Here is a 27,881-nt window from a genome sequence, read left to right as displayed (position 1 = left end):
TATCTTCCTTTTGTTGAGTTGTACGAGTTCTGTGTAAATTTTGGAGATTAAATCCTTGTCAGAGATAACATTGCAAATATGTTCTCCCATGCAGTGGGCTTTCTTTTTTAATTTTTTAAAATTTATTTTATTTTATATATTTAAAAATATATATTTTATTGATTTTTCTACAGAGAGGAAGGGAGAGGGAGAGAGAGACCCAGAAACATTGATGAGAGAGACACTGATTCAACTGCCTTCTGCACACCACCCCACTGGGGACGTGCCCACAACCAAGGTACATGCCCTTGATGAACCTGGGACTTTTCAGTTCATAGACTGATGCTTTATCCACTGAGCCAAACCGGTTAGGGCAGCAGTGGGCTTTCTTGTTGTTTTGTTGATTGTTTCTTTTCCTGTGAAGAAGCTTTTCATTTTGATGTAGTCTCATTTGTTTATTTTCTCCTTAGTTTCCTTTTCCCTAGGAGTTGTATCAAAAAACATATTCTATGAGATGCCTGAGATTTTGCTGCCTATGGTTTCTTCTAGGATTTTTATTGTTTCCTGACTTATATTTAAGTATTTCTTGGTCCATTTTGAGTTTATTGTTGTGTATGGTGTAAGTTGGTGGTCTAGTTTCATTTTTTTGCATGTATCTGTCCAATTTTCCCAATACCATTTGTTGAAGAGACAGTCTTGATTCAATTGTGTGCTTTTGCCTCTTTTGTCAAATATTAATTGAATGTACTGACTTGGGTAGCTTTCTGGGGTCTCTCTTCTGTTCCGTTGATCTATATCCCTGATCTTTCCTTTCCTTTCCTTTCCTTTCTTTTTTTTTTAAAAATATTTTATTTATTTATTTATTTATTTATTTATTTATTTATTTATTTATTTTTATGGCTCTGTCTTCCCTACCCCAGACAGTGGGGCTACACACAGTGCTGAGAGCTTGGTGATTTTTTGTTTGTTTGTTTGTTTTGTTTTTAAATATTTTATTCATTTTTTACAGAGAAGAAGAGAGAGGGACAGAAAGCCAGAAACATCGATCAGCTGCCTCCTGCAACCAATGCACAGGCCCTTGATCGGAATCAAACCTGGTCTGCAGGCCAACGCTCTACCCACTGAGCCAAACCAGTTTCGGCTATATCCCTGTTCTTTTGCCAGTATCTGGCTGTTTTGACTACGGTGGCTTTATAGTATAATTTAAATGTGCTGCACTCAGCCCTGCATTAGCACCACTTGTGCCATGCCAGCACAGCCAAAGGTTCAGCCAGCCTGAGGGAGGGCAGTGAAGGATGAAGAAAAAGATAGACAAGAGAATAAGCTGGGTCTCGATGGATCTTCTGTGCCTTTTTGAGGCCACAGAACAGATCCAGACTGCAAAGCTGATGCTTTATTTTATGGTCAGGGGTAAACAAGGTAATTTACAATGTTCTTGTAAGATTCACCTGTTTTGGCAGCACTTGCTGCCCCTCCCACAGCCCATTAGCTACCCAGGAACATCTAGGAAGCAGTTTGAAGATCAAGCTTAATTATGCTTAGAGGACTGTGCCCTCCAAGCTGGGACTTGTTTGCAACTTTGCCAGCAGGTCAGTCTGAGGCTTAACTGCTTCCTACATCTTGACCTTCTTTTAATTTTAAGCTACTAATAATGGAAGTAAAACTTAAACCTTAAGGACAAAGCTCTGACTATTCAAATATTAACAAAAGAATGCCAATGTAAAAACCAATAACAAAACAATGCAAATGCAAAACCCAGACATTGTTATTAATAAAACAATGCCAATGCAACACTACAGTGGTAGAGAAATCAAACTACAGTAACATTTTCCTACTAAATGAAAGCTTCTTTTGCTGATTTGCTTAAGAGTCCTCAGACTTGGTTGCTCAAGAGTTTGCAGAAGACTGACAGCTAACAAATGCTAGCACAGCCAGATACATGATTGAGGGAGTAGCTTCCACTTCTTGCTTTTCTGCCATCTTCTGGGCCTCAGTTGTTAACTTCTTCAGCTGACCCCATGTTGGCATCTCGGTCTCTTGCGTAGCCTTTGTCATCTTCCCTTTCCGCTTTGCTGTCATCGGGGCAACTTTCAGTCTTTTGAACGATGGGACAAGGAGCTTCTCTGGGTCCATTGTGGTGATGGACATAATGTTTTGGCACTCAAATTGGCTGCACTGCTCCTTCTGGAAAGAAACAAACACAACCTCTTCTCCACATGTATGCATCTGTCCAATTTTCCCAATACCATTTATTGAAGATTACCAGATCTGGTCCAAATCATTGTTTAGTTTGTGCATCCTTATTGTACAGGAGGCTTGATGCCTTTCGACTGCTGTATGATCCTCTGCATCACAATTCAAAAAATTTAAAATATAAAAAAATAAAAATAAAAAAATTAAAAAATTAAAAAATTAAAATATAAAGAACATGACTGGGTTTGTTTTAGAAATAAAACTACTCTTTATTATAGAAATGTGAATCCTGTTGCTGGAATTAGCTTGAATTTCTTTCGAGAAGACGTTTTCACCATTTTTCTTAGGGAAAACCCTAGGTCTGGTATTTTCATTTCCTATAGCTTTTGCAAAGAGATTCCAGCTTAAGACAATCTAAATGTCTGAAATCGGACCATGCACTCACTCTTCTGACAGCTAGGTGTCTTCCCACGAGCACAGACATTCCTGACACATTTCTAAATTTTTAAGACCTTTTTCATGGCGAAAGGAAATTTTAAATTAGCCTGAGATAGTAGGCTTCCATATTGGATCACCGTGTGTTTCCCTTCCCCCACATTCTGCTTACTTCGGGGGAAGTTTCAGCAACAGATCTGGCCAAATTTCTTTTCATGTTTAATAAATAAAGATATTAAATTTTTTCTTTTTTTTTCACTTTCTAAAGTAATAACTAATCACCCAATTTGGCCAAGATCTGCATTTCCCTGCCACATTCCTCCACTCTCCTTCTGGAGTGGGCGCTAGGCAGTCCCGAATCAGGGACCACAGACTGAAAGTAGAGGCAGGCATTTTCTCTGGACCTCAGCTATATAATGTCGTGAAGTTGTTTTCCTACCTTCTCCTATGCCTCTACATTTACCTTTTCTTCCTCAGAAAACCATGGGCAGGTTTTACTTACAAAATCCAAAAAATTGAAAAGCTGTTCATACCTCACAGAATAGCCCCTTGCTTGGAGCATAGCCTTAAACATGGATACACATACATTCTTTCCCTTCAATTCCATGTGTTACACCTAGCTAGTACTAAACTGCATTCCTTACCTTCCTTTTTGCTTTCTGCACGTGCTTCACTGGTGTGTCATTTCACCTGACAATTGCAGTTCCTTCACACTCAGGCCTGCATCGAGTGCCACTTGGGCAGAACTCATCCCCGAGTTGGGTACCACTTGTGCCATGCCAGCACAGGCAAGGGTTCAGTGAGCCTGAGGGAGGATGGTGAAGGATGAAGAAAAAGACAGACAACAGAATAAGCTGGGTCTAGGTGGATCTTCTGTGCCTTGTTGAGGCCACAGAACAGATCCAGACTGCAAAGCTGATGCTTTATTTTATGGTCAGGGGTAAACAAGGTAATTTACAATGTTCTTGTAAGATCCACTTGTTTTGGAAGCACTTGCTGCCCCTCCCACAGCCCACTAGCTACCCAGGAAAGATCTAGGGAGCAGTTAGAAGATCAAGCTTAATTATGCTTAGAGGACCATGTCCTCTAAGCTGGGGCTTGTTTTCAACTTTGCCAGCAGGTCAGTCTGAGGCTTAACCCTATAACCACTTCCTACACTTGAAATCTGGTATTATAATTCCTCCAACTTTGTTTCCCCCCCCCCCCCCCCCCCATAAGATTGCTGCAGCTATTCAGGTTCTTGTTTTGATTCCATAAAAACACTTTTGGAGTTTTGTTCTAGATCTGTGAAATACTTTTTTTAAAAATTTGTATTTATTTATTTATTTATTTATTTATTTATTTATTTATTTTTATGGGAATTGCATTGAATCCGTAGATTGCCTTGGGTAGTATGGACATTTTAATGATGTAATGATGTTGATGCTACTAATCAATGAACACAATATATTCTTACATTTGTTTATAGCTTCTTCTATCTCTTTTTTCAACGTCCTGTAGTTTTCTGAGTACAGCTCTTTTGCCTCCTTGGTTAAGTTTACTCCTAAGTATTTTAACTTTTTTGTTGCAATGGTAAATGGGATTGTTTGTTTAGTTTCTCTTTCTGAGAATTCATTATTGGTATATCAATTTGGGAGAGCGGTGTTGATTTTGTATCCTGCCACGTTGCCAAATTCCTTATTGAATTTTAGTAGTTTTTTTGGTGGACTCCTTAGGGTTTTCTATGTACAATATCATGTCATCTGCAAATAATGATAGTTTTACTTGCTCCTTTCTAATTTGGATGCCTTTTATTTCTTATTCTTGTCTGATCACTAGCCAGAACTCCCAGTACTATGTTGAATAAGAGTGGTGAAAGTGGGCATCTGGGTCTTGTTCCTGTTCTTATGGGAAATGGTTTTAGTTTTTGCCCTTTTAGTATGATGTTCAATGTAGGTTTATCATATATGGCCTTTATCGTGTTGAGATTTGTTCCCTCTATTCCCACTTTGCTGAGAGTTTTTATAAAAAATGGGAGTTGGATTTTGTTAGATGCTTTTTCTATGTCCATTGATATGGTCATGTGATTTTTGTCTTTCATTTTGTTTAAGTGATGTATCATGTTTATTGATTTGCAAATATTGTACCAGCCTTGCATCCCTAGAATAATGCCACTGGGTCATGATGTATGATCTTTTTAATATATTGCTGAATCTGATTTGCTAATATTTTTGCTGAGGATTTTAGCATCTGTGTTCATCAGGGATAATGAATTTTTTCTTTGTAGTGTCTTTATCTGACTTTGGAATTAGGATAATGCTGTCCTCAAGAAAGAGCTTGGAGTGTTCCTTCCTCTTGTATTTTCTGAAATAGTTTGAAGACTATAGGTGTGAATTCTTCTTTGAATGTTTGGTAAAACTCCCCAATGAAGCCGTCCAGACCTGGGTTTTTGTTTGCTGAGAGTTTTTTTTTTTTTTTTTTTTAATTACTGCTTCTATTTGATCAGTTGTTATTGGCTTATCCAGGTTTTCTGATTCTTCCTGATTCAGTTTTTGGATATTGTATTTTTCTAGGAATTTGTCCATTTTATACATATTGTCCAGCTTGTTGGCATATAGTTGTTCATAGTATTTTCTTAGAATCCTTTGTATTCCTGTGGTGTCAGTGGTTACTTTTTACAGGGAGGAAGAGAGAGGGATAGAGAGCTAGAAACATCGATGAGAGAGAGAGTCATCGATCAGCTGCCTCTTGCACACCCCCTACGGGGGATGTGCCCGCAACCAAGGTACATGCCCTTGACCGGAATCGAACCTGGGACCTTTTGGTCCACAGGCCGACGCTCTATCCACTGAGCCAAACCGGATTCAGCAAGGCAGTTATACTTTTTATTTTTCAAGGAACCCCCATACATTTTTCCATAGTGACTGTATCAAGGGTTTCCTTTTCTCCACATCCTCACCAACACTGGTGATTTATTTATTCAAATATATTTTTATTGATTTCAAAGAGGAAGGGAGAAGAAGAGAGAGATAGAAACATCATTAGTTAGAGTGAATCATTGATTGGCTGCCTCCTGCAAGCCCCCCACTGGAGACTGAGCCCGCAACCTGGACAGATACCCTTGACCTCAATTCTGCAGGCCGACGCTCTATCCACTGAGCAAACTGGCTAGGTCTGGTTGATTTATTGGATGGTAGCCATTCTAACAGGTGTAAGGTGATAGCTCATTATGGTTCTAACTTGTATTTCTCTGACGATTCGAGAAATCTTCTCCAGGATCATCCATGCTGCCACAAAGAGTAAAATTTTCTTTCTTTTTTTCTTTTTAAAAAATATATTTTATTGATTTTTTTTACAGAGAGCAGAGAGCGAGCTAGAAACATTGATGAGAGACATCGACCAGCTGCCTCCTGCACACCCCACACCAGGGATGGGCCCGCAACCAAGGTACATGCCCTTGACCGGAATCGAACCCGGAACCTTTCAGTCTCCAAGCCGACGCTCTCCATTGAGCCAAACCGGTCTCGGCCAAATTTTCTTCTTTTTTAAGGTAGAGTAGTATTGCATTGTGTAAATGTATCATAGCTGTTCACTACTAATGGACACTTGAGCTGCTTCCAGATCATGGCTATATCTGCTTTTATGATGATAGCCACCAATAATTATAAGAAAAGGTGATGTCATCTAAGAAAATAGAACAAACAAACAAAATGTGAACAAATTTAGATTCTGTGGCTTAGGAAAACCTATGGGAGGGGAACACATGGGCTTTGGCAGTGACCCGGGGGGAAGAGATTTTCATGCAAAAACTATAACAGGAGCAAAGGCCCTGAGGCAAAGAGGAGCCCATCACAGATTAGGACAGACAGAGGCTTTAGGGCTGGGGGAGGGGGGAAGGGCAAGTAGAGAGTTACATCCCTCAGGATGAGGACCTGCTGGGATGAGAACAGTGAGCAACTCTGAGAACCTGGTGGATCCTGTGTCTGTTCTCAGCCCTTCATAAACATCCAGTTTTTTCATCATCTCAACTACCCCATGACCTAGTTTTAGGAATCTACATGTTTTAGGAATGAGGCATTTAGAGGCTATAGTAACTGGTCCAAATTCACCCGGACCACACTGGCAGAATCTGACAGAGCTGGGATTTGAACCCAGGATGTGTTGGGGCCCAGAGTGAAGCCCTGAGTACTGTGCTGTCCTGCTCAGGGCCTGATACCAGCACAAGAGCAGGCCCTGTCCTCACAGTGACTCAGTCCTCTCTCTGACCCTGACACTGATACTGTGCCTGCACCGAGCAGACCCCTGTACCCATTTGCTCACTGCATGACCTACACTCTCCAGTTTTCAGATGGGAAATGCAGGCTTACCTTTGACAAGCCCATGGTCACATAGCCCTGCCAGGTTCCAAATCAGCTGCTGGCCCCTCAGTGCTCAGCGCCGAGCCTCCCACGGGGGCTTCCAGGTGCTCGTGACCAAGACACTCAGCAGGAAACAAACTGGCCAGGAGTCTTCCTCTTTCTCTCTGTCCCTGTTTCTCCCTCATTCACTCACTCACAATCTGTATGCTTCTCCCTCTTTAATCATAGACATCAGGCCAACAAAAGAATGACAAGAAAAAAGTATGACAAAAATATTGGGAGCTGGGAGTGAGGGACAGAGAGTGCTGGCTCAGAACAAGAAGCTAGTCCATCACAGTGAGGCACAGGCTCTCTCCCTCCTCTCCTCTTCAGCCCCTCAGTGCAGCTTCAACCCTCCCACCTCCCATTGGAGCTGCAGGTGCCGGAACCACGAGGTGGCTCTGGGGCTGGGTCATCTTCTCCCCATCCTTGTCCCCTTGATGAGAGAAGAACCCTGAGCCCAGAGTAAAGAGAGAATACTTAGGCTGACTGAGGAGACACTGATGGCTGTGGGCAGGGAGGGCTTTAGGAGCGGAGAGAAGTTCCTGTGCAATCATTTCTCAGCAAGTAGTGACAGGAAATTCAGAAAGAACACATTTAACCTCACTGGACTCTAGGGCATGTTTTTATCGTTTGAAAACAATACCACTGACCCATTTCCCCTTATATCTTAAGGTATGTACTTTTAGCCAGATGTTCCAAGTTTCCAGGAGGATGGCTGGGTTGTTCCTTATAACCTGCAGAAAATGAGAGCTACAGAGACATAGCCTCCATGTCGTGTTGTCACCTGAGTGAGGCAGGGTCCTTACCGGGGACAGACTCCAGAGATGGGAGAGTTAGAGCACCGCGACTTCATGCCCAGAACCTTCAATCTCACAACAAATCTCTTCTGGGGGCCAAACGACTCAGGACAGCAGAGCTCAAAGCAGGGCCAGAACTTGCAGTTGGGGCCACAGAATTGGGTCCGGCCGAGGGCCAGGATGGTGTCATCATGGCAGCAGTGCTCCAAGGGGCTGTACATCTGGCGTCCACATCTGGGTGCTTGCTGGCACATCCACAGGTTGGAGTTCATGTGGGCCTCTGGACAGAAATTGCTGGTGACTTCATGGAGAACCAGGCACTATCCCATCCACTAAATCAAGATTTTCTTTAAAACCACTTCCCAAGGGTAGCTTCATCCCTCTTCATTCTTCCCCACCCTATACTCACCTGACTCTGAGCACTGGAAAAGGGAGACTGATATGAAGATGACACCTGGATGAGAAAGAAGGAGGCTTAAGGCTGAGGCTTGGATTTTGGACCTCGGGCAGGGCAGACCAGTGTGGGGAAGGTTTAGACCCCAATTTACTCTAAAAGTTTGGGTTTGGGGTCATCTCTGCATAGGGTCTAGCTCCTGACACAGATAGGAGTCCAGAAATCTGGGCCTAAACATCCCAGACCCTTTAAGGGAGAGAACGGGGGTTTGGGGGACTCTGAACCAAAGCTTAGAATTCTAAGAATGCAGTGAAATTTCCCAGTTGGGAGAAAGGCAGAGCAGGCATTAAATATATCAATTAAGTGATTTGGAAGGATAAAGGAAGCTGAGTTTAGACAGGAGGAGAATTTGGATGTATGGATGCTTTTGGGAATATGATTTGGCTTGACTAGGTCTTGGAGTTGGAGCTCTCCTATATTTCAGCTTCTGGGTGCCATGACTGTGAATGAAGTTTAAGAAATGAAGTTCAAAAGAATGGGGCATGGATTTCGTTTTTATAGATGTTATAACAATACTGTTATTATATAATAATATAGGTTAAAGCCTAAGATTACCTAAAATGATACAGAAAAAGCATTTGACAAAATCTACATTTTTATAATTTTAAAATCCCCAACAAAGAACAAGCTATTAATAGAAAAGAACTTCCTCAATCCAATAAAGGGTATCCACAATAAACCTCATTATATAACATACCAAATAGTGAAAGACTGAATGCTCTCCCTTTAGCATCAAGAGCAGGACAAATATGTCCACTCTTACCACTCTATCCAACATAGCACTGAATGCTTAAGTCAGAGAAATTAGACCAGAAAAGAAAGAAGTGCATTCAGATTGGAAAAGAAGTAAAACTATTTCTACTTGCAAATGACATGATCATGTATATTAAAAATTCTAAGGAAGCTACAAGACCCCACAGAACAAACTGAGAAAGTCAGCAAGGTTGTAAGATACAAGATCAACATATAAAATCAATTGTATACACTAGCTAAGACCACCTGAAAATGAAAGTTAGAGAATAATTCTACTTATTCAATACAATAGAACCAAAATAAAATACTCATGAATAAACTTAACAAAAGAAGTGCAAACTTTGTAAACTGGAAATAACTGAACATTGTTGAGAGGAAGTGAAGAGAATACATAAACAAACTGAAATACATCCATATTCATAAATTGGAATACTTTAGGAATCAACAAACTGACCCTACAACTTGCATTGAAATGCAAAAGACCTGAATTACTCCAGAGGATTGGCAGCAAGAGAGAGCACTTGACCTTTTCCATTGAAATAGCAAGTTAACCAACTATAATTAAACAAAGAAATCACTGTTCAACACAGACCCTGAGAAAACCAGGTATTGAACATCTAAAGGTGGGCAACTGAGAATAAGTGAGGAGAGAAGAAGGGAGGAGAGTGCAGAAAGCCCAGAGAAGCAGCCCTGCAGCTGTAAGCACATGGCCAGACCTGGAGAGGAAGGAAACGGATGTAGCAGGAATTTCCTTTTCTGTGAGGAACTGAGAGCTTCAGGGGGCAGCCCCGAAGGGCCAATGGCAAGAGAGCAAACAGTGTCTGAGTCAGGAGTTGCCTGACAGAGCACTGGGTTCTGCCGTGTGGCTCCCCACTGTTGGCAGGGTGGCGTGTCCAGACAGAGAAATGGAACCACAGAGTTCGTGGACCCCCAAACTCTCCTCCTGTTGCCCTTGGAGGTAGGCCCAGGAGCATATTACCTAGAAACCAAAAGCTATTGCAGTAGAGCCACAGTTTCCCTCTGTGACTGACCCCAAGGAAGGATGCTTGGGGTGGAACTCCACCACAGAGGTCAGAGGTCACCATTTTGGCAAGGGCAAAACAAATCCTAGCCCCAAAGAGCAGGCCGTACTGTCTTACTCAAGGCTTGGAGGCCAAGACAGATAGATCACAGAGGTAAAAATAAAAAAGTAAGTAAGTAAATAAATAAATAAATAAATCCTATATAATAAAGAAGTCATATGCAAATTGACCATCAGTCCAAGATAGCTACCTCCATGTGGTCAAAGATAGATGCCCCCTTGTGGACACAAGATGACTACCACAAGATGGCCAGCAGGGGAGGGTAGTAGGAAGGGACCAAGCCTGCAGGGCAGGGTAGTTGAGGGCGATCAGGCCTGCAGGGTAGGTCAGTTGGGGGGGACCAGGCCTGTAGGGGAGAACCAGGGTGACAGGGGATGCAGTTAGGGGTAATCTGGTCGGTAGGGGAACAGGCTGGCAGGGAGTGGTTAGGGGGTGATCAGACTGGTAGGCAGAAGGGGTTAGGGGCAATCACATAAGCAGGCAGGTGAGTGGTTGAGAGCTAGCAGTCTCAGATTGTGAGAGGGATATCCGACTGCTTGTTTAGACTGGATCCCACTGGGATCGGCTGGGCAGTCGGACATCCCTCAAGGGGTCCAGATTGGAGAGGGTGCAGGCTGGGCCGAGGGACACCCTCCTTCCTGCCCCCTCCCTCCCCCCAACACACACACATGAATTTCATGCACTAGGCCTCTAGTAAATAAAATAAAATAAAAACCTTGTGATTCTGTGCCATCTACTGGTAAATAGTAGAAAGACTTCTTTAACAGAGATACAAATCAGGAAGTACCATGAATAACTAGGGTAACAAGGATGATCAGAAAGAAAATGAAAAATCCCCAGAAAGCAAGCTGGAACACATGGAAATGCGTGATGTAAATGAGAGATTTCAAGTTTGCAGTTCTAAAAATACTCAATAAGATGCGAGAAAATGCAGAGAGGCAATCCCAATGCACTCAGAAAACAAATCAATGAACAAAACTAGTACTTTACCAAAGACATTGAAACTTTAAAAGAAAAACAAACAGAAATCCTAGAAATTAAGCATGCCATTAAGGAGATTAAGAGTGAACTACTGCACATAGAAAACAGGGCCAACCAGATGTAGGAAGGAAGGATGTGAAATTTAAGATAGGAATCTAGAAATGCCACAGAAGGAAGAAGAGAAAGACCTAAGTATCAAGAAAAAGAAAAGAGCTCCATGAGAACTATCTGACTCCATCAGAAAAAGCAATATTAGAATTATAGGCATGCAGAGCAGGAGGAAAGGGAATATGGAACAGAGCGACTATTCAAACAAAGAATGGATGAGAATTTTCAAACCTATGGAAAGAACTAGGTCCTTGAATCCAAGAAGCAAAGAGAACACTTAGTTACCTCAATCCAAAGAGGACTTCTCTAAGGCACTTGGTATTAAAGCTGTTAAAAATTAATGACAAAGATGCCAAAACTGGTTTGGCTCAGTGGTAGAGCATCGGTCTGCGGACTGAAAGGTTCCAGGTTCGATTCCGGTCAGGGGCATGTACATTGGTTGAGGGCACATCCCTAGTAGGGGGTGTGCAAGAGGCAGCTGGTCGATGTTTCTCTCTCATCGACATTTCTAGCTCTCTATCTCTCTCCCTTCCTCTCTGTAAAAAATCAATAAAATATATTAAAAAAATTAATTAAAAAAAATTAATGACAAAGAAAACATTCTTAAAGCATCCAGGGGAATGAAGAAAGTGACCTATAAAGAAAAACCCATCAGAATTTCATCCAACTTCTCAGCAGAACTCTATGAGCCAGGAGAGAGTTGAACCAAATAGTCCCACATCTAAATGAGAGAAATTACAGGCCTTGAATAATAGAGCCAGCAAAATTATCCTTTAGGTATGAAGGAAAAATAAGGATGTTCCCAGGCATACAGAAGCTGAGGGATTTTATCATCAGAAAACTTCCATTGCAGGAAATACTCAATGCAGTTATTTTACCTGAAACAAAGAACATAAGGTCACAACATCCTGAGTAAGATCACTGAAAACTTACAACATAAAGAGGGATAATTTGTGATGACAGAAACATAAAAGAGGAGGGGATAAAGGTCTGAACTGGCAAAGGGAGATGAAGATCAGATGCACTCAAAAGAGAAAGAACTACAGTATAAATGCAGGCTTATTTTTTATAAACCTAATGGTAACCACACACAAAAATCTGCAAACCAGGACACAGTGCTTAAAAAAGGGGAAACAGAGGAAAGAACTATGGAATATCACCAAACAAAAACAATAGAGAGAAGAATGAAAGAAAAGAACCAATGGAGGCACAGAGCTAGCAGAAAACAAAAGATAAAATGGCTGAAGGGAATCCTCATACATCAGTAATTACCCTAAATGTAAAATCTGAATTCACCAATAAAGAGGCACAGAAGAGCAGAATGGATCAAAAAAAAAACAAAAAAAACCCAACCATATGCTTCGTACAAGAGACACATCTAAGTGACAAAAGACAAAGGTAAATTCAAAGTAAAAAGTAAAAACAATTCTCCAAACAATTAACATCCACAGAGAAGCAGGTGTAGACATCCTATGTAATAAAAGAGAAACATGCAAAATGACCATATCTCCGCTATGCTACCAGCCAATAGGAATGAGTATGCAAATTAACCCAACCAAGATGGCAAGGCAAATAGCAGCCAGGTGGCGCTGGGGCTGCTGGGGTGCATGGGAGATACAAACCAGCAGGGAGGCCGGCACCCTGCAGCCCCAAGCCCCACCATCACAGACCTTAAGTTGGGGGTGGTGGTGGTGGTGGGGTGGATTGGAGACACAAACCCGCAGGCCTGGCACCCAGTAGCCCCAAGGCCTGAGGCAGAGGCGCTAGGGCTGCTGGGGGAGTGGAAGGCGGGCAGTGGAGATACAAACCCACAAGAAACCTGTGGAAAGGGAGATAAACTATCATAACTTTATCTCCCTTTCCACAAAATGAGAAAACTGCCCCTGGATTATTTAGTGATGTGGCCCACACCTTTCCACAAACATAGGGTATGTTATGACCAGTTTTAGGAAGGTCTGGTCAGAATACCATCTCCAGGGAATAATGCTACTGTGGCAAATCATCTAAGAGGAGAAACAAGCTTTTGTTGAATTTATTTTGAATTCAGAGAACACGACACCCCAACATATGCCGTATTGTTATATTGATGATCTTGAGCTGCAGATGCTTGAAAAACAGCAAAAGCATGCATAAGCTTTCACTGAAGTCTCCAGATCTGCCTAAAATCAGACCCCCTAAAATAGGGGTGTCAAACTCAATCAGAGAAGGGGCCAAAATCTAAAATCCATTCTAAATCGCGGGCCGAATGGTTTACTGAACAGTCATAAACTGTCATTGGAGTGCAGTGATGACAGCGCGGTGCGGGCCACATTGCAAGGCCTGGCGGGACGGATTTGGCCCGCAGGCCTTGTGTTTGACACATGTGCCCTAAAAGGAGCTTAAATGTCATAGGTCCCCTTGATAGGAGAAGTGTCATCAGGCAGAGAAGACTGACTCCTGTCACAGGACAGGAGAGTAGAAGTTGACATCACACCCAAACTTTGTTACAAACTATTTCCCTCCTCCACCATTCATTTCTCCTAAAAATCACTTACTCTCCTCTAAGAGGCCTACATCTATCATCCCCTTTTCCTAGGAATAAGGTATTTAAATCTGCATTCTAAGCCACCTTCAGGAGTTAGTTACTCATTTTTCCCTGGGATCCCCACATATACACGAGGTACACATGTTAATGAACTTTTGTTTTTCTCTTGGTTATCTATCTTTCATTACAAGGGCCTTCACTAAGAACTCAGAAAGGTAGAGGAAAACTATTTTTCCTCTTCCATAATTCTATCTCTGGAGATCAAGTCCACAGCTGAACAATGAGGTTGGCTCAAGTACCAAGCAGTCTTGGCTGATGGGAGGGAAACTTCTAGGGAGAAATCAATGATATTGGCATTAAAGTGGGAAAGAGGGCACACACATGGTTGCTGGTGGGAATTTAAAGTGGTTCAACATTTTTGGAAGAAGATTTAGCAAATTTGATAGAAATGCTCAAGGTACATTCAAGACTTTTCTTCTAGGAATCACATCTGCTGAGATAAAGCACAAGCACATAAGCCCTGGTCAGAACCCAGGATGCTACTGTGGGCTCTCCTTCCACGATAGGAAAACCTGGGAACGACATGAATTTTTAGGACAAGGTAGCATCTATACTAATAAAATAAAATATGCTAATTGGACTGAACATCTTCCAGATGACCTTCCAGATGTCCTTCTGGACATCCTTTCCAATAAAGCCATGTTGGCAGGGACAAGGCAGAGGAGGTTAGAAATGATCAGGCGGGTAGGGGAGAGCAATTAGGGGGCCCAGGCGAGCAGGGGAGAGGAGTTAGGGGGATCAGGCTGGCAGGCAGGTGACTTATTAGGAGCCAGAGATCCTAAAGGGTCCCAGATTGGAGAGAGTACAGGCCGAGCTGAGGGGATGCCCTTCCCATGCATGAATTTTGTGCACTGGGCCTTTAGTGCTTATATATGAAAAAATGGATTTTGAGATAACAAAGATAAAGATAACAAGAGGCAAAGATGAATACTTTATAATGATAAAGTGGACACTACATCCTGAAAACATAACATGTCTTAATATATATGCACCCAACCAGGGAACACAGAAATGTATAAAACAACTACTCACAGAACTAAAGGGAGAAATAGATCAAAACACAATCATAGTTGTGGAACTTAATACTCCATTGGTAGCTCTAGAAAGATCATCCAAACTGAAAATCAATAAAGAAATATCGGCCTTGCCCTAGCTAATTTGTTTCAGTGAATAGAGTGTTGGCCTGTGGACTGAAAGGTCCTAGGTTTGATTCCAGTCAAGGGCACATGCTGGGATTGTGGACTCGATCCCCAGTAGTGCAGTGCAGGAGGCAGCCAATCAATGATTCTCTCTCATCATTGATGTTTCTCTCCCTCCCCCTTCTCTGAAATCTATCTATCTATCTATCTATCTATCTATCTATCTATCTATCTATCTATCCATCCATCCACCCACTAGAGGCTCGGTGCACAAATTCATGCAGGGGTAAAGTCCCTCTGCATGGCCTGTAGGGATCAGGCCAAAACATGCAGTGCAATGCTTCCTGCAGCTCTTACCTGCCAGTCCAGCTCATCCAGGCCCCACTGTGCCTGTCTCGGGCTCACACCCAATCAGTTCCAAGTACTCACCAGCCATGAGCCCTATCTGGCGCCCCATGGGAATGGCCTATGAGATTGAGCTGAAACCTGCTCTCCAATATCCCCTGAGCGGTCCTGGATTATGAGAGGGCACAGGCCAGACTGAGGGACTCCACCACTGCACCATGGGGGTTAAGGGGTGGGAGGAACCATGGGAGGACTCCAAGGCATGTCGGGCCCATCTCACTCAGTTTGGATTGACTGGACCCCAGCAGCAAGCTAACCTACAGGTCGGAGCATCTGCCCCCTGCTGGTCAGTGCACATCATAACAACTGTCCACCAGCTGACTGTCTTCCCCCTGGTGGTCAGTGCACGTCACAGTGAGCTGTTGAACAGCTTTAGCATATCATTATCATATTATTATTTGATTGGTTGGTTGGTTGTTCTGCCATTTGGTCTATTTGCCTATTACCCTTTTATTATATAAGATATATCTACCTTAAATGAAACACTAGAACAAATGGACATAATTGACATTTATAGAACCTTTCATCCCAGAGCATCAGATTATACAGTACATTCTTCTCCAGTGCACATGGAACATTCTCAAGGATAGACCATATGTTGGGTCACAAAAATAGCACCAACAAATTCAAGAAGATAAAAATTATACCAAATATAGTCTCTGACCACAATGCCTTGAAATTAGAAATCAACTGCAAAAAGGAAGTAAAGAAACTCACAAATATGTGGAGGTTAAACAACATACTATTTAAAATTGCCTGGGCCAAAGAAGAAATAAAATATGAGATAAAAGGATAAAGAGAGACATGAGAATGATAACACAACATATAAAAATCTCTGGGATGCAGTGAAAACGGTAATTAGAGGAAGTTGATATCATTACAGGGCTACCTCAAGAAACAAGAGAAATCCCAAGTAAACAACCTAACATCACATCTAAAGAAATAGAAAAAGAAGAATAAAAGCAATCCTAAATCAGCAGAAGAAAGGAAATAATAAAAATTAGAACAGAATTAAATGAAATAGAGAACAAAAAGACTATACAAAAATCTGTAAACAAAGAGCTGGTTCTTTGAAAAGATTAATATAGTTGACAAACTCCTGGGTAAACTCACTAAGGAAAAAAGGGAAAAGACCCATGTAAACAAAATCAGAAATGAGAGAAAAGTCTCCACAGACATCACAGATATACAAAGGACAGTACTAGAATATTATGGAAGACTATATGCCACCAAATTCAATAACTAGAAATAAGTTCCTAGAAATATATAAACTTCCTAGACTAAATTATGAGGAATTGAAAAATCTAAATAGACTGATCAGCAGTGAGGAAATTGAAACAACCATCAAAAACCTCCCCACCCCCCAAAAAACTCCAAGACCAGATGGCTTCACCAGTGAATTCTATCAAACATTCATAGAATATTTAAAACCTAACTTTCCCAAACTCTTCCAAAGAATTGAAGAGGCACTACATCCTATCACATTTTATGAGGCCCATATAACCCTGATGCCAAAAGTTGGCAAAGAAAACTACAGACCAATATCACTGATTAATACAGATGCAAAAATCCTAAACAAAACAAAACAAAAAAACCTGAGAGCTTTTCCTCTAAGATCAGGAATAAGACACAAATGTCTGCTCTTACTATTCCTATTCAACAAGAAAAGAAAACTACATACAGACCAATATCACTGATTAATACAGATGCAAAAATCCTAAACAAAATACTAGTAAATCAATTACAACAGTACATCAAAAAAATAATACATAATGATCAAGTGGGGTTCATTCCACAGGTACAAGGATGGTTTAGCATATACAAATCAATCAATGTAACATACCACATTAACAAAAGAAAGGATAAAAATCATATGATCTTATCAATCAGTCTAGAAAAAGCATTTGATAAGATACAACATCAATTTATGATTAAAACACTCAATAAACAGAAGAAAAGTATCTAAACATAATAAAGGCCATCTATGAATAAACCCTCAGCTAATATCATACTCAGTGGTAAAAAACTGAGAGCTTTGCTGAAACCGGTTTGGCTCAGTGGATAGAGTGTCGGTCTGGGGACTGAAAGGTCCCAGGTTCGATTCTGGTCAAGGGCATGTACATTGGTTGTGGGACATCTCCAGCAGGGGGTGTGCAGAGAGAATCAATGATTCTCTCTCATCAATGTTTCTAGCTATCTATCCCTCTCCCTTCCTCTCTGTGAAAAATCAATAAAATATATTAAAAACAAGTAAAAAACAAAACAAAACAAAAAAACCTGAGAGCTTTTTCTCTAAGATCAGGAATAAGACACAAATGTCTGCTCTTACTATTCCTATTCAACATAGTTCTGGAAGCCTTAGCCAGAGCACTAAGGCAAGAGAAAGAAATAAAAGGCATACAAATAGGAAAGGAAGAAGTAAAACTGTCACTTTTTGAAGATGACAGAATTCTGTATATAGAAAACCCTAAAGACTTCACCAAAAACTATTAGAAACAATAAACAAATACAGTCAAGTTGCAGAATTTAAAATCAAAGGCAAAGATCCAGTGCCTTCCTGTATACTAACAACAAAACTTCAAAAAAGGAAGTGAGAAAGTACAATTCCTTTTGCAATTGCAACCAAAAGAACAAGATACTTAGGAATAAATTTAACAAAATGTGAAAGACCTACATATTGCAAATTATAAAGCATTCTTAAAAGAGATTGAAAAAACACAACAAAATGGAAAAATATCCTGTGTTCATGAATTGGAAGAATCAACATAGTTAAAATGGCCATGTTACCCAAAGCAATAGACAGATTTAATGCAATCTCTATCAAAATCCCAATGTCATTAAAAAAAAAGAAATTGAGTAAGAAATCATCATATTTGCATGAAACCACAAAAGACCCCAAACAGCCAAAGCAATCCTGAGAAAAAATAATGAAGCTGGAGATATCATGCTACCTGTCTTCAAATTATACTACAGGGCTACAATAATCAAAACAGCATGGTATTGGCAGAGAAACACACACACACACACACACACACACACACACACACACACATCAATGGGAAAGAATAGAGAGCCCAGCTATATGGTGGCCAGCTATGACACCTCATGTAAATGGACAGGTAATTTTCAACAAAGAAGCCAGAAACACACAATGAAGTAAAAATAGTCTCTTCAATAAATGGTGCTGGCAAGCCACATGCAAAAGAATGAAACTGGATTACAGTTTGTCCCCCTGTACAAAGATTAATTCAAAATTGATCAAAGACCTATAAGACCCAAAACAATAAGTTATATGGAAGAAAATATTGGAACCAAACTTCTGAGCCTTGGTCATAGAGAACACTTTATGAACTTGACCCCAAAGGCAAGGGAAGTAAAGGCAAAAACAAATGAATGGGAAGAGATGAAATTCTGAGATTTGCAGGTTGGGGGAGAGATTGTAATGCAGTCAGGTATGTCACAGGGGTGGTTAGGGAGTGGGAAACCAGTAACTGAGTAGGAAAGAGAATTAAGTTTGGGGTTCAGAGGTACATTATAGGTCTGATAACACATAAGCTAGACTTGGGGCTGGTTCTCTTACCATATATTTTGAGCTCCATGGTTCTTGATCCTCCTGAGAAGTTGATGGCAGAGCAGCAGGAGGACTGAGTGTGGGATCATACATTCTGACTTATATAGACAACAGAAGGGCAGGGATGCCAGAAAGAGAGGCACATGAATAGTCATAGTTGCATGAGATAAACCATATCAGCATTTTAACAAAATGTTGTTGAACCAGTTCCAACTGACTTCCATTTTCACAGATATCTACAAGCCTCAGGGTGATTACTATTTTAGGAGTCTTTCCAAGTTGTGTTTCTTTGTCATAGGGAAACTCAGTTAGCAAAGACTCATTGGCACCTCACCCACACTTCTCACATGTAATCCATCTCCAGTCCTGCACTGTCTATAATTCTACAATTATATATTAATTGCATAACTTAATATATAATTAATAAATTATATATTATATATTATATATTATATATAACTTAATATATAATCTGTATAATTAAATTGTCTAAATAGAAATCCATGGAAGCTACTGTCCAGCTAGAATTAGGTGCAGCTAACCTTAACCTTGGTGGGACACTCTAATTCTCCTGGGACAGGAGAGCCTGGGAGGCTGAGGAAGAGCTGCCACAATGCTGTTTTCATTGCTTCTCTGTCCTTCACGGAAGCTGTCCCAAGAGCGTTTCTCCTTGCTGCCTCCCAGCGATGATAGGTCTGAGGCTTCTTCCCGCCTGTGGGTTGAGCTGCAGGCTCTACAACTGATAGCTTGAGCCAGTCACAAGACAACAGCCCCTTTTAGATTCAGACAGTTTATTACTGACATAAAGAAAGAAAGTAAGGCTAGCCCCAGGTGCCAACTGACCCTATTTCTTGCAAAGGGTGACAGTCCAAGGGTCAGGTGACTGCAGCCAGGATAACAGAACCCTGTTTGCTGAGGAGAGAATGCGATGCTGAATCAAAGCAACTTGTAGCCTGAAGCTCAACTCCACAGTACTTAGATGTAAATATTTAACTCCATATTGACTATGGAAAACTGAAGTAAGAACAATAGTGTGTGAGAGTGGAAACACATTGCCTTTTCCTTTCACAAAGAAACGCGAGCACAGTAGTGTAATCTATCCATCATGTTTCTAAAAATGGACTCAATTTGGAGCATAAGGAACATGCCTGGTATGGCGGGATCTCTGTTTTCTGCATCCAGCATGGAAAGAGAAGGATCCAGTTCTTTGAGTAGAGAGGCTGGGGAGTGAGAAATAAAAGAAAGAGGCTTCTTGGCAAAGCCTGTTCCCAGGGTGTGGCTTTGCCAACACAACTGGTTTTGGCTGACATTAATTAAAGAATGCCCATGTACCTTCCCACGTGCTCTTTACACCTGGAGTCCCCTGGTATCTATAAACAAGTAAACTTGTTTATAGATACCAGAGGAAGGGTTGTTACTTCACTGAGCTTGAAGAAGACACTGAGCCTGGGCCGTCATTGGACAAAATCCCACCTGTAAGTGCTGGAGTCAGACCACTGATGTCATGGGAGGGAATTGTGAGCATATTATTTAAAACTATGAAGGAGCCACAGCTAGAAACTGGTAACAACACTGAACTCGGGCATGAGTGTGGGATGGAGGTCAAAAAGGAGACAGAAAATTATTTTTCATTAAAAACAAAACAAAACATGTTCTGGAAGTTTTATTGTATACTTGCATGTCTCTGAAAATTTTAAAAGAATCCAGATTGGGTCAGTAACCAGGAAAATCACCACCTGGCATGATTAGTAGGATAACAGAAGTGAGCAGTGAAAGATGAGACAGAGGGCCAAAAACCAGGACTACAGACTTTATTAGAGGAGAAGGACCCTGCCGAACTGCCTTGCAAAGGAAGAGAGCACATGTGCAGGAGTGAATACGCCATTTGAGGGGAGGAATGGGAAGGGATGGGGCTTAGGGTATTTGGCAGATGCTGATTGGTAGTTCAATGTACAGTCCATATAAGATGCCTCATTAAATGCTCAGGCATGTCTAGGCCGCAGGTGCAGTTTATGTCATATTCTGTCTATCAGATGGGGGAAGGAAGGATTCATCATTCCAGGCTTTTGGTAATATTTTTTAAAAATTGAGAGTCTGGGAGAAAAAACCAAAATGGTGGCCTAGGTAAGCTCCTGTAGTGCTGCCTTGCACAACAATTTCAAAACAACAACTGAAAGACAGAACAGACATCATCCAAAACCACAGGAAAGCTGGCAGAGTGGGAAATCTACAACTAGAAAGAAGGAGAGAGGCTTATGGATCAGGGGAGCTGCAAAGCACTGAGGTAGGGAGATGTGCTCAGAGAGGAAGAGTGATCGAGTGCCTGGCTGGCGAGAGGGGAAAGGAAGCCTCCGACTTCACTGAAGCTCAGTTCTGATTGCACTGAACCCCAACCCTGGCTGAAACCCCGTAGACCCAGGCTCATAAGGGTAGAATCTGGACTGTAGAGAAAGGCACCCGGAGACTCAGAGTCTATGAGACTCGGGGGAGTCAGGAGCCGCAGTGGGCAGGGTCTAGAGTCGCGAGTGAGTGAATGCACAAAGAGAGATTGCTGCAGACTCTCCATAGCAGAAGGAGTAGAAAATTTCTGACTGCACTGAATCCCAGTTCCAGGAGAGCCCCTGGGGCACCCACACTCTTTCAAGGGGATTCTGGATTGTTAGGCAGAAACTCAGGGGATCCATGGAAGGCAGAGGTCTGAGGCGTGTGTACAAGGGCAGGACTGACAGGAAGCCAAGACTGTTGGTTCAGCCCTGAGACTCCACCCCATCCAGGCTGAGCTCAGAGGCTTTTTCAATTTTGCAAGTCTGTTCCTATTAGACTGTCTTCAACACAGAAGGTATCCTGGCATAGACACAGCTAATACTCACATCCAATTGGCCTGGAGGTCAATTCCTCCCAGTGATACCAACAACAATCAAGCCTTAACTACAACAAGGCTGTACATGCAGTAAACAAAGGGAAGCACTAAGAGTGTCCACCTCATGTAACTGGGCAGGCTGATCCACTGGCCCAAATAAGACACCAAACACACAAAGCTGCCCTACCAACTCAGGGAAGCAACGAAAATGAGAAGACAAGGAAACAGATCTCAAATGAAAGAAATGGAAGAAAACAAAAGACTGGATATAGAGTTCAAAACCACAGTTATAAGGTTTGTCAAGAATTTCCTAGAAAAGGCCAATAAATTTAATGAGACTCTCAAGGATATGAAAAAGGACTAACTAGAAATTAAACATATACTGACTGAAATAAAAGATATTATACAGAGACCCAACAGCAGACTAGAGGAACTCAAGAATCAAGTCAAAGATTTGGAATACAAAGAGGTCCCAGGTTTGATTCTGGTCAAGGACATGTACCTTGGTTGCAGGAACATTCCCAGTATGGGATATGCAAGAGGCAGCTGATCGATGATTCTCTCTCATCGATGTTTCTAACTCTCTATGCACGAATCCATGCACTGGGCCTCTAGTAGGGATATAAGATGTAAAAAAAGAGAAAAATGTCCAGTTTTTCAGCAAATTTTAGCGGATATGTATAGAATTACCAGAACTTGCTGAGTTAACACAAGTTTCTTGCTTCCTGCCTCTCCAAATGGCAAGATTCTCAAATTAAAAAACAGATTCTTGGCTAAGGTCAAATCCAGGATGAGGCTGTTAGGTTCTCTTTGAGACCTCAGAAATATCCAAAGCAATGCCACCACATAGAGCACATGTGTCAAACACAAGGCCCGCGGGCCAAATCCGTCCTGCCAGGCCTTGCAATGTGGCCCGCTCCGCGCTGTCATCACTGCACTCCACTGCGTTTCCATCACAGTGACAGTTTATGACTGTTCAGTAAACTATTAGGCCCGCGATTTAGGCTGGATTTTAGATTTTGGCCCCTTCTCTGATTGAGTTCAACACCCCTAACATAGAGTCTTTGATCAAAACAGTATGCTCTCTATATCTCAAGGTCAGTCTCTCAGATCCTGCCAAGTAAACTAAAGGTAATTGTATCACAAGGGGCTCCAGGTACAAATGCACTTATCAAAGAAATATGCAGTGTGGGCTTTATTTAATGGGTGACCCCCACCCATCAAATTTATAGAATAGTCACAGCTTTAAGAGGAATTTACTAACAGAGTATTGTCAGCTTGGACTAAAAGTGACAGAGATTAAAAGATACCTATAGACCACCAACATGTACCAATTGGAATCTTCTCTCTTAAAGGGCCAGTGCACAAACTTACTCAAACTCAACCCCTCTGACCTCCAGCAGGTGGCTTTGGGGGACCCAGACACATATGTGGAGGATTTGGATTTTCTAGAACTAAGGCAGGAACTTGGGGTTGGCTTTCTCCTAGATGGGGGTGCTCACAGGAGTCATTGTTCCTGTGCTAGAACCTCCTCTAGTGCAGGCCTGAATGGCTGCCATATATGAGTCTCTACCAGTCTTGCTCACATTTTGTGCTCCACCTGGGGATTCCCTGGGACCTAGTCTTACCCAATTTGCAGTTCCATACAAGTTATTTGCAGCAGCTTTTCCATTTGAATGACCTGTCCTGGCTCAGACTTCAGACTGTGCTAAAATCTCTCAAACAAGCTGCAGCTGGTGACAGTGTGCCCCAAACCTATAAATAAAAGACCTAAGACTTGGCATTAACACCAGCCTGCTTTGCTTCAGAGCTGGGCCACACCTTGGCACCTCTAAGCTCAAAACAAGTAGCAGCCATCTACAGATATCTCTGCAGCTCCTGCTGGGTGGCCCCAGGCAGTGGTGACTTTGTCCATCCCTGGAGGCTCTAGAACTTCAGACCATACCAGTTTACAACTGTACATATCCACAAATAACACATTCAAGAGGCAGACTCAGTGAGTGCCAAAGCTCCACTGAAGCAAGTCCTGCTCTTATAGGGGTATTTCCTGTATATCACCTCTCCCACTATAGTTGGAGCCAGTCCTCACAGCCAATTGTCCTGAAGGTCAGTTGTCCCAGTGACACCAACAGCAATCAATGCTCACCTACAACAAGACTGTGCACACAACCCACACATAGGAACACCTAGAGTGCTCAGCTCAAGTGACTGGGGAGGCTGAACCACTGGACCCTACAGGACACCTATTACACAAGGCCACTCTACAATTCCAGGAGACATAGTGGCTCTACCTAGAAACAAACAAGGAAGCAGCCAAAATGTAGAAACAAATAAGCATGTCACAAATGAAAGATATGGAAGCGAAGAAACTACTTGATACAGATTTGAAAACCAAGGATATAAGGTTAGTCAAGTGTCCTCATGAGGGCTTCAAGGGAATTAGTGAGATTTTCAAAGATCTTAGTGAGAATGTCAAAGACATGAAAAAGGGCCAGTCAGAAATTAAGCATACACTAACTGAAATAAAGACTAATTTATAGAGATTCAATAATATACACTGAGTGGCCAGATTATTATGATCTCTGAACACATGATAATCTGGGCACTCAGTGTATAGTATATATATTAGAGGCTCTGTGCATGAATTTGTGCATGGGTAGGGTCCGGTCAGCCTGGCCAGGGGGAGGGGAATAGAAGGATCAGACCTCAACATAATAAAAGCTATGTATGATAAACCCACAGCTTTCATCATACTCAATGGGCAAGAACTAAAACCATTTCCCCCAAGAACAGCAACAAGACAGGGATGCCCACTCTCACCACTCCTGTTTGATATAGTACTGGAAGTATTAGCCATTGCAATTAGATAAGAAGAAGAAATAAAAGGCGTCCAAATTGGAAAAGAAGAGGTAAAGCTGTCCTTATTTGTAGATGACATGATATTGTACATAAAAATCTCTAAAGACTCCATAAAAAAACTTTTGCTATGCAAAAGCTTTTTATTTTGATGTAGTCCCATTTGTTTATTTTCTTTTTAGCTTCCATTGCACTAGGGGCAGTATCAGTGAAGTTCTTTTGGCATATGTCTGAGATTTCTCTGCCTGTTGATTCCTCTAGTAGTTTTATGGTTTCCCATCTTATGTTTCAGTACTTTATCCATTTTGAGTTTATTTTTGTGTATGGTGTAAGTAGGTGATCTAGTTTCATGTCTTTGTATGTATCTGTCCAATTTTCCCAATACCATTTTTTAAATATTTCTAATTGATTTTGTACAGAGAGGAAGGGAGAGGGACAGAGAGTTAAAAACATTGCTGAGAGAGAAACATCAATCAGCTGCCTCCTGCACACCTTCCACTGGGGATGTGCCCACAACCAAGGTATATGCCCCTGACTGGAATTGAACCCAGGACCCCTCAGTCCACAGGCCAACACTCTATCCACTGAGCCAAACCGATTTTGGCCCAATACCATTTATTGAAGAGACAGTCTTGACTCCATTGTATGTTCATGCCTCCTTTGTCAAATATTAATTGAGTACAGTTTTGGGTCAAAACCAAGGTACATGCCCCTGACCGGAATTGAACCTGGGACCTTTCAGTCCGCAGTCCAAGGCTCTATTCACTGAGCCAAACCGGTTTTGGCTATAATTCCAGTTTATTTCTGAGTACAAACACATGTACAATGACATATTTGATGTGCATATAGATCTGTGTAACTAAAACTGCATAACCTGCTGGGACCGGTTTGGCTCAGTGGACAGAGCATCGGCCTGCGGACTGAAAGGTCCCAGGTTCGATTCCAGTCAAGGGCATGTACCTTGATTGCAGGCACATCCCCAGTGGGGTTGGGGGGGTGTGAAAGAGGCAGCTGGTCGATATTTCTCTCTCATCGATGTTTCTAACTCTCTGTCCCTCTCAATTCCTCTCTGTGTAAAATCAATAAAATATATTATAAAAAATAAAAAAATAAAACTGCATAACCTGCCACTGGATAGATACACCAAAATGTATGTAACTTCCTGTTATTGGACATTTTTGTTTCACTAATATTTAAACTTTCTAAGACATCTTTTACCTCTCGCTGGTATAATTATTTCCTTAGGATAATGTCCTAAAAATAGAATATGATTTCACTGATATGTGGACTCTAATGAATAAAATAAACTAACAAAAAATAGAAACAGGCTCATAGACACAGAGAAGAGACAGACAGCAACAGCTGTCTGAGGGGAGACGAATAGGGGCAGGGTGGAAAAGGTGAAGGGATTAAGCAAAATAAAAAACCTCATAGACAACAGTATGGAGATTATCAGAGGGGAAGGAGGTAGAGAGGGTAAAGGAGGCATAAATGGTGATGAAAGGAGACTTGACTTGGGGTGGTGAACACACAATACAATATACAGATAATCTATTATAGAATTGTACACTGGAAACCTATATAATTTTATTAACCAAAGCCACTCCAATAAATCCAATTTTACAAAAAGGCTTAAAAATGGAAATGGGAGGTTATGGACATTTCGAAGGCTTTATGCATTGTCTTTAAGGTGCATCTGTTACATCTTGCTTCTGGACAAATTCCTCTGAGTTGCCATTTTGGCGTCTGCAGCTCTGGGCACAGAAGCGGCCAGGATGCCCAATCAACATGCCTGAGCAGTCCTGGTCTTCCTTCGATGCACAGCTGAGGCCTGACCTGGAAGCCAAATATCCTCTTGGCACCCCAGGGGACATTTCACCTGAGACCCAAATAGGAACACTCCCCCTGCCATGTCTGAGAATCTCTCCTGGTTCCCAGCCTATTTTAGTTTTAAACTCCTGGAAAATTGCATCTCCCCTGGATCCGTTTTTCCTTGGAATCCAGTTCTTCCTCATGATGATCTCTGATTTATCTTCTGTTTCAGAAACTTCAGCTGTAATCTCATCTTCTGCTTCTATGACAATTTCAAATTCTGGGAAAAGGAAGCTGTGGTCTGAAACTGTATTGTCCAAATTATCCGGCTGTACAAGCCTTCTTATGTCCAGAGCTTATTTGGGGCCTACACAGCCATAAACCTTGCAGAGGCGAGACGCAGACAGGAGCTGGGAGGACACAGACTCTGGGAAAGGTCGCTCCAAAGGCGGCTCATATGTAAAAGTCCTTTTTCCTGGATGGTTTCTGGATACCAGTGAGTCACTCAACACTGAGGCCGAGTGCTTGAGAACCCAGCGATTGAGAAAGCTGAGATTGAGAGTGTAGGCAGTGGAACCCCAGCCAAGCCTGTCACCTTTCTGGAACTACGTTCACACCACCCTCACAAAATCCAGCTCCACCGCTCCAGGGCACACGCCCAGCTTTATTGATATTCTGAGTTAGATCATCATAGATTCATTTTGCTTGTTTTTATTTAGCAGTATGAACCACACAGTATTAAGGGACTGTCCCGATTTTGGTGGGGCAGTCCCGATTTTTAACAATTTGTCCCGTGTCCCGTGGCATTTTTAAAAAGCCCCGGTTTTTGGAAAGAATGCACGACAAGCTAGGGAACGGAGGGAGAACGGGAAGGGAATATACGGTTTTCGTCTGCCATGTGGCTATTTAACCAGGACATGAGTTTTATATTATTTTTGTTAACTTTATAATGTTAAACGTTAATAATAACAAATAACTGTTGAGAACTGATTATCGAGAACTGCTTATCAAAGTTCGCATTGTTGATCAGTTGTTAGAATTCAACCACCATTGTTTGGACTTAATGAACAATGGCATTTTTTGGGATTGGCAATGACGAAAATATTTTGTAACTGTCTCTCAGAGGATACACATCGTACTGGGTGCTAGGAAGCTAGTTAAACAAGTGATGTCATTACAAATCAGCTATTCAGATAATTTAGGAAAGTTATTTATTTCATAAATACATAAATTTTCTTGAATTTAGCAGACAGTATTCATATTATTTATATTTTATAGTGGCAGCAAAAAGTCTAGCACCAGCCTTGAAAGTGACACTTATGACTTACGTTATGGCAAATTCAGAGGAAAAATAATACGATAGTATTATTATTTAGAAAGAAATATAGGATTAAAATTTAAATAATTTTAAAAATATAGTTACTTAAAACAATCAAAGTAATTTAATTTATAAGCGAACAATAAAATATGTTCATGTAATTATGAAATACTTA

At 41.5% G+C, this 27,881-nt stretch overlaps 1 protein-coding gene and 1 long non-coding RNA gene across 2 annotated transcripts; both read right to left on the bottom strand.

Moving 5' to 3' along the window:
* Positions 1 to 2,040: 2,040 nt before the first annotated feature.
* Positions 2,041 to 3,315, bottom strand: LOC118706764. Its single transcript, XR_004984122.2, has 2 exons — positions 3,252 to 3,315; positions 2,041 to 2,163 (listed from the first exon to the last, which is right to left on the bottom strand). It is a non-coding gene; the product is annotated as an uncharacterized LOC118706764 (long non-coding RNA).
* Positions 3,316 to 7,402: 4,087 nt separating this feature from the next.
* On the bottom strand, positions 7,403 to 18,906 carry IGFL3 (IGF like family member 3). The gene is made up of 3 exons (XM_036416337.2): positions 18,870 to 18,906; positions 7,793 to 8,063; positions 7,403 to 7,720 (listed from the first exon to the last, which is right to left on the bottom strand). Exons 1-3 carry the CDS (start codon positions 18,886 to 18,888, stop codon positions 7,714 to 7,716), a joined length of 297 nt encoding a protein of 98 aa, XP_036272230.1. The 5' UTR covers positions 18,889 to 18,906; the 3' UTR covers positions 7,403 to 7,713.
* Between the last annotated feature and the right edge of the window lie 8,975 nt (positions 18,907 to 27,881).

Source organism: Pipistrellus kuhlii, unplaced genomic scaffold (genome assembly GCF_014108245.1).
Source record: "Pipistrellus kuhlii isolate mPipKuh1 unplaced genomic scaffold, mPipKuh1.p scaffold_m20_p_55, whole genome shotgun sequence".
Classification (NCBI taxonomy): Eukaryota; Metazoa; Chordata; class Mammalia; order Chiroptera; family Vespertilionidae; genus Pipistrellus; species Pipistrellus kuhlii.
This window is presented reverse-complemented; position numbering and strand designations above follow the sequence as displayed.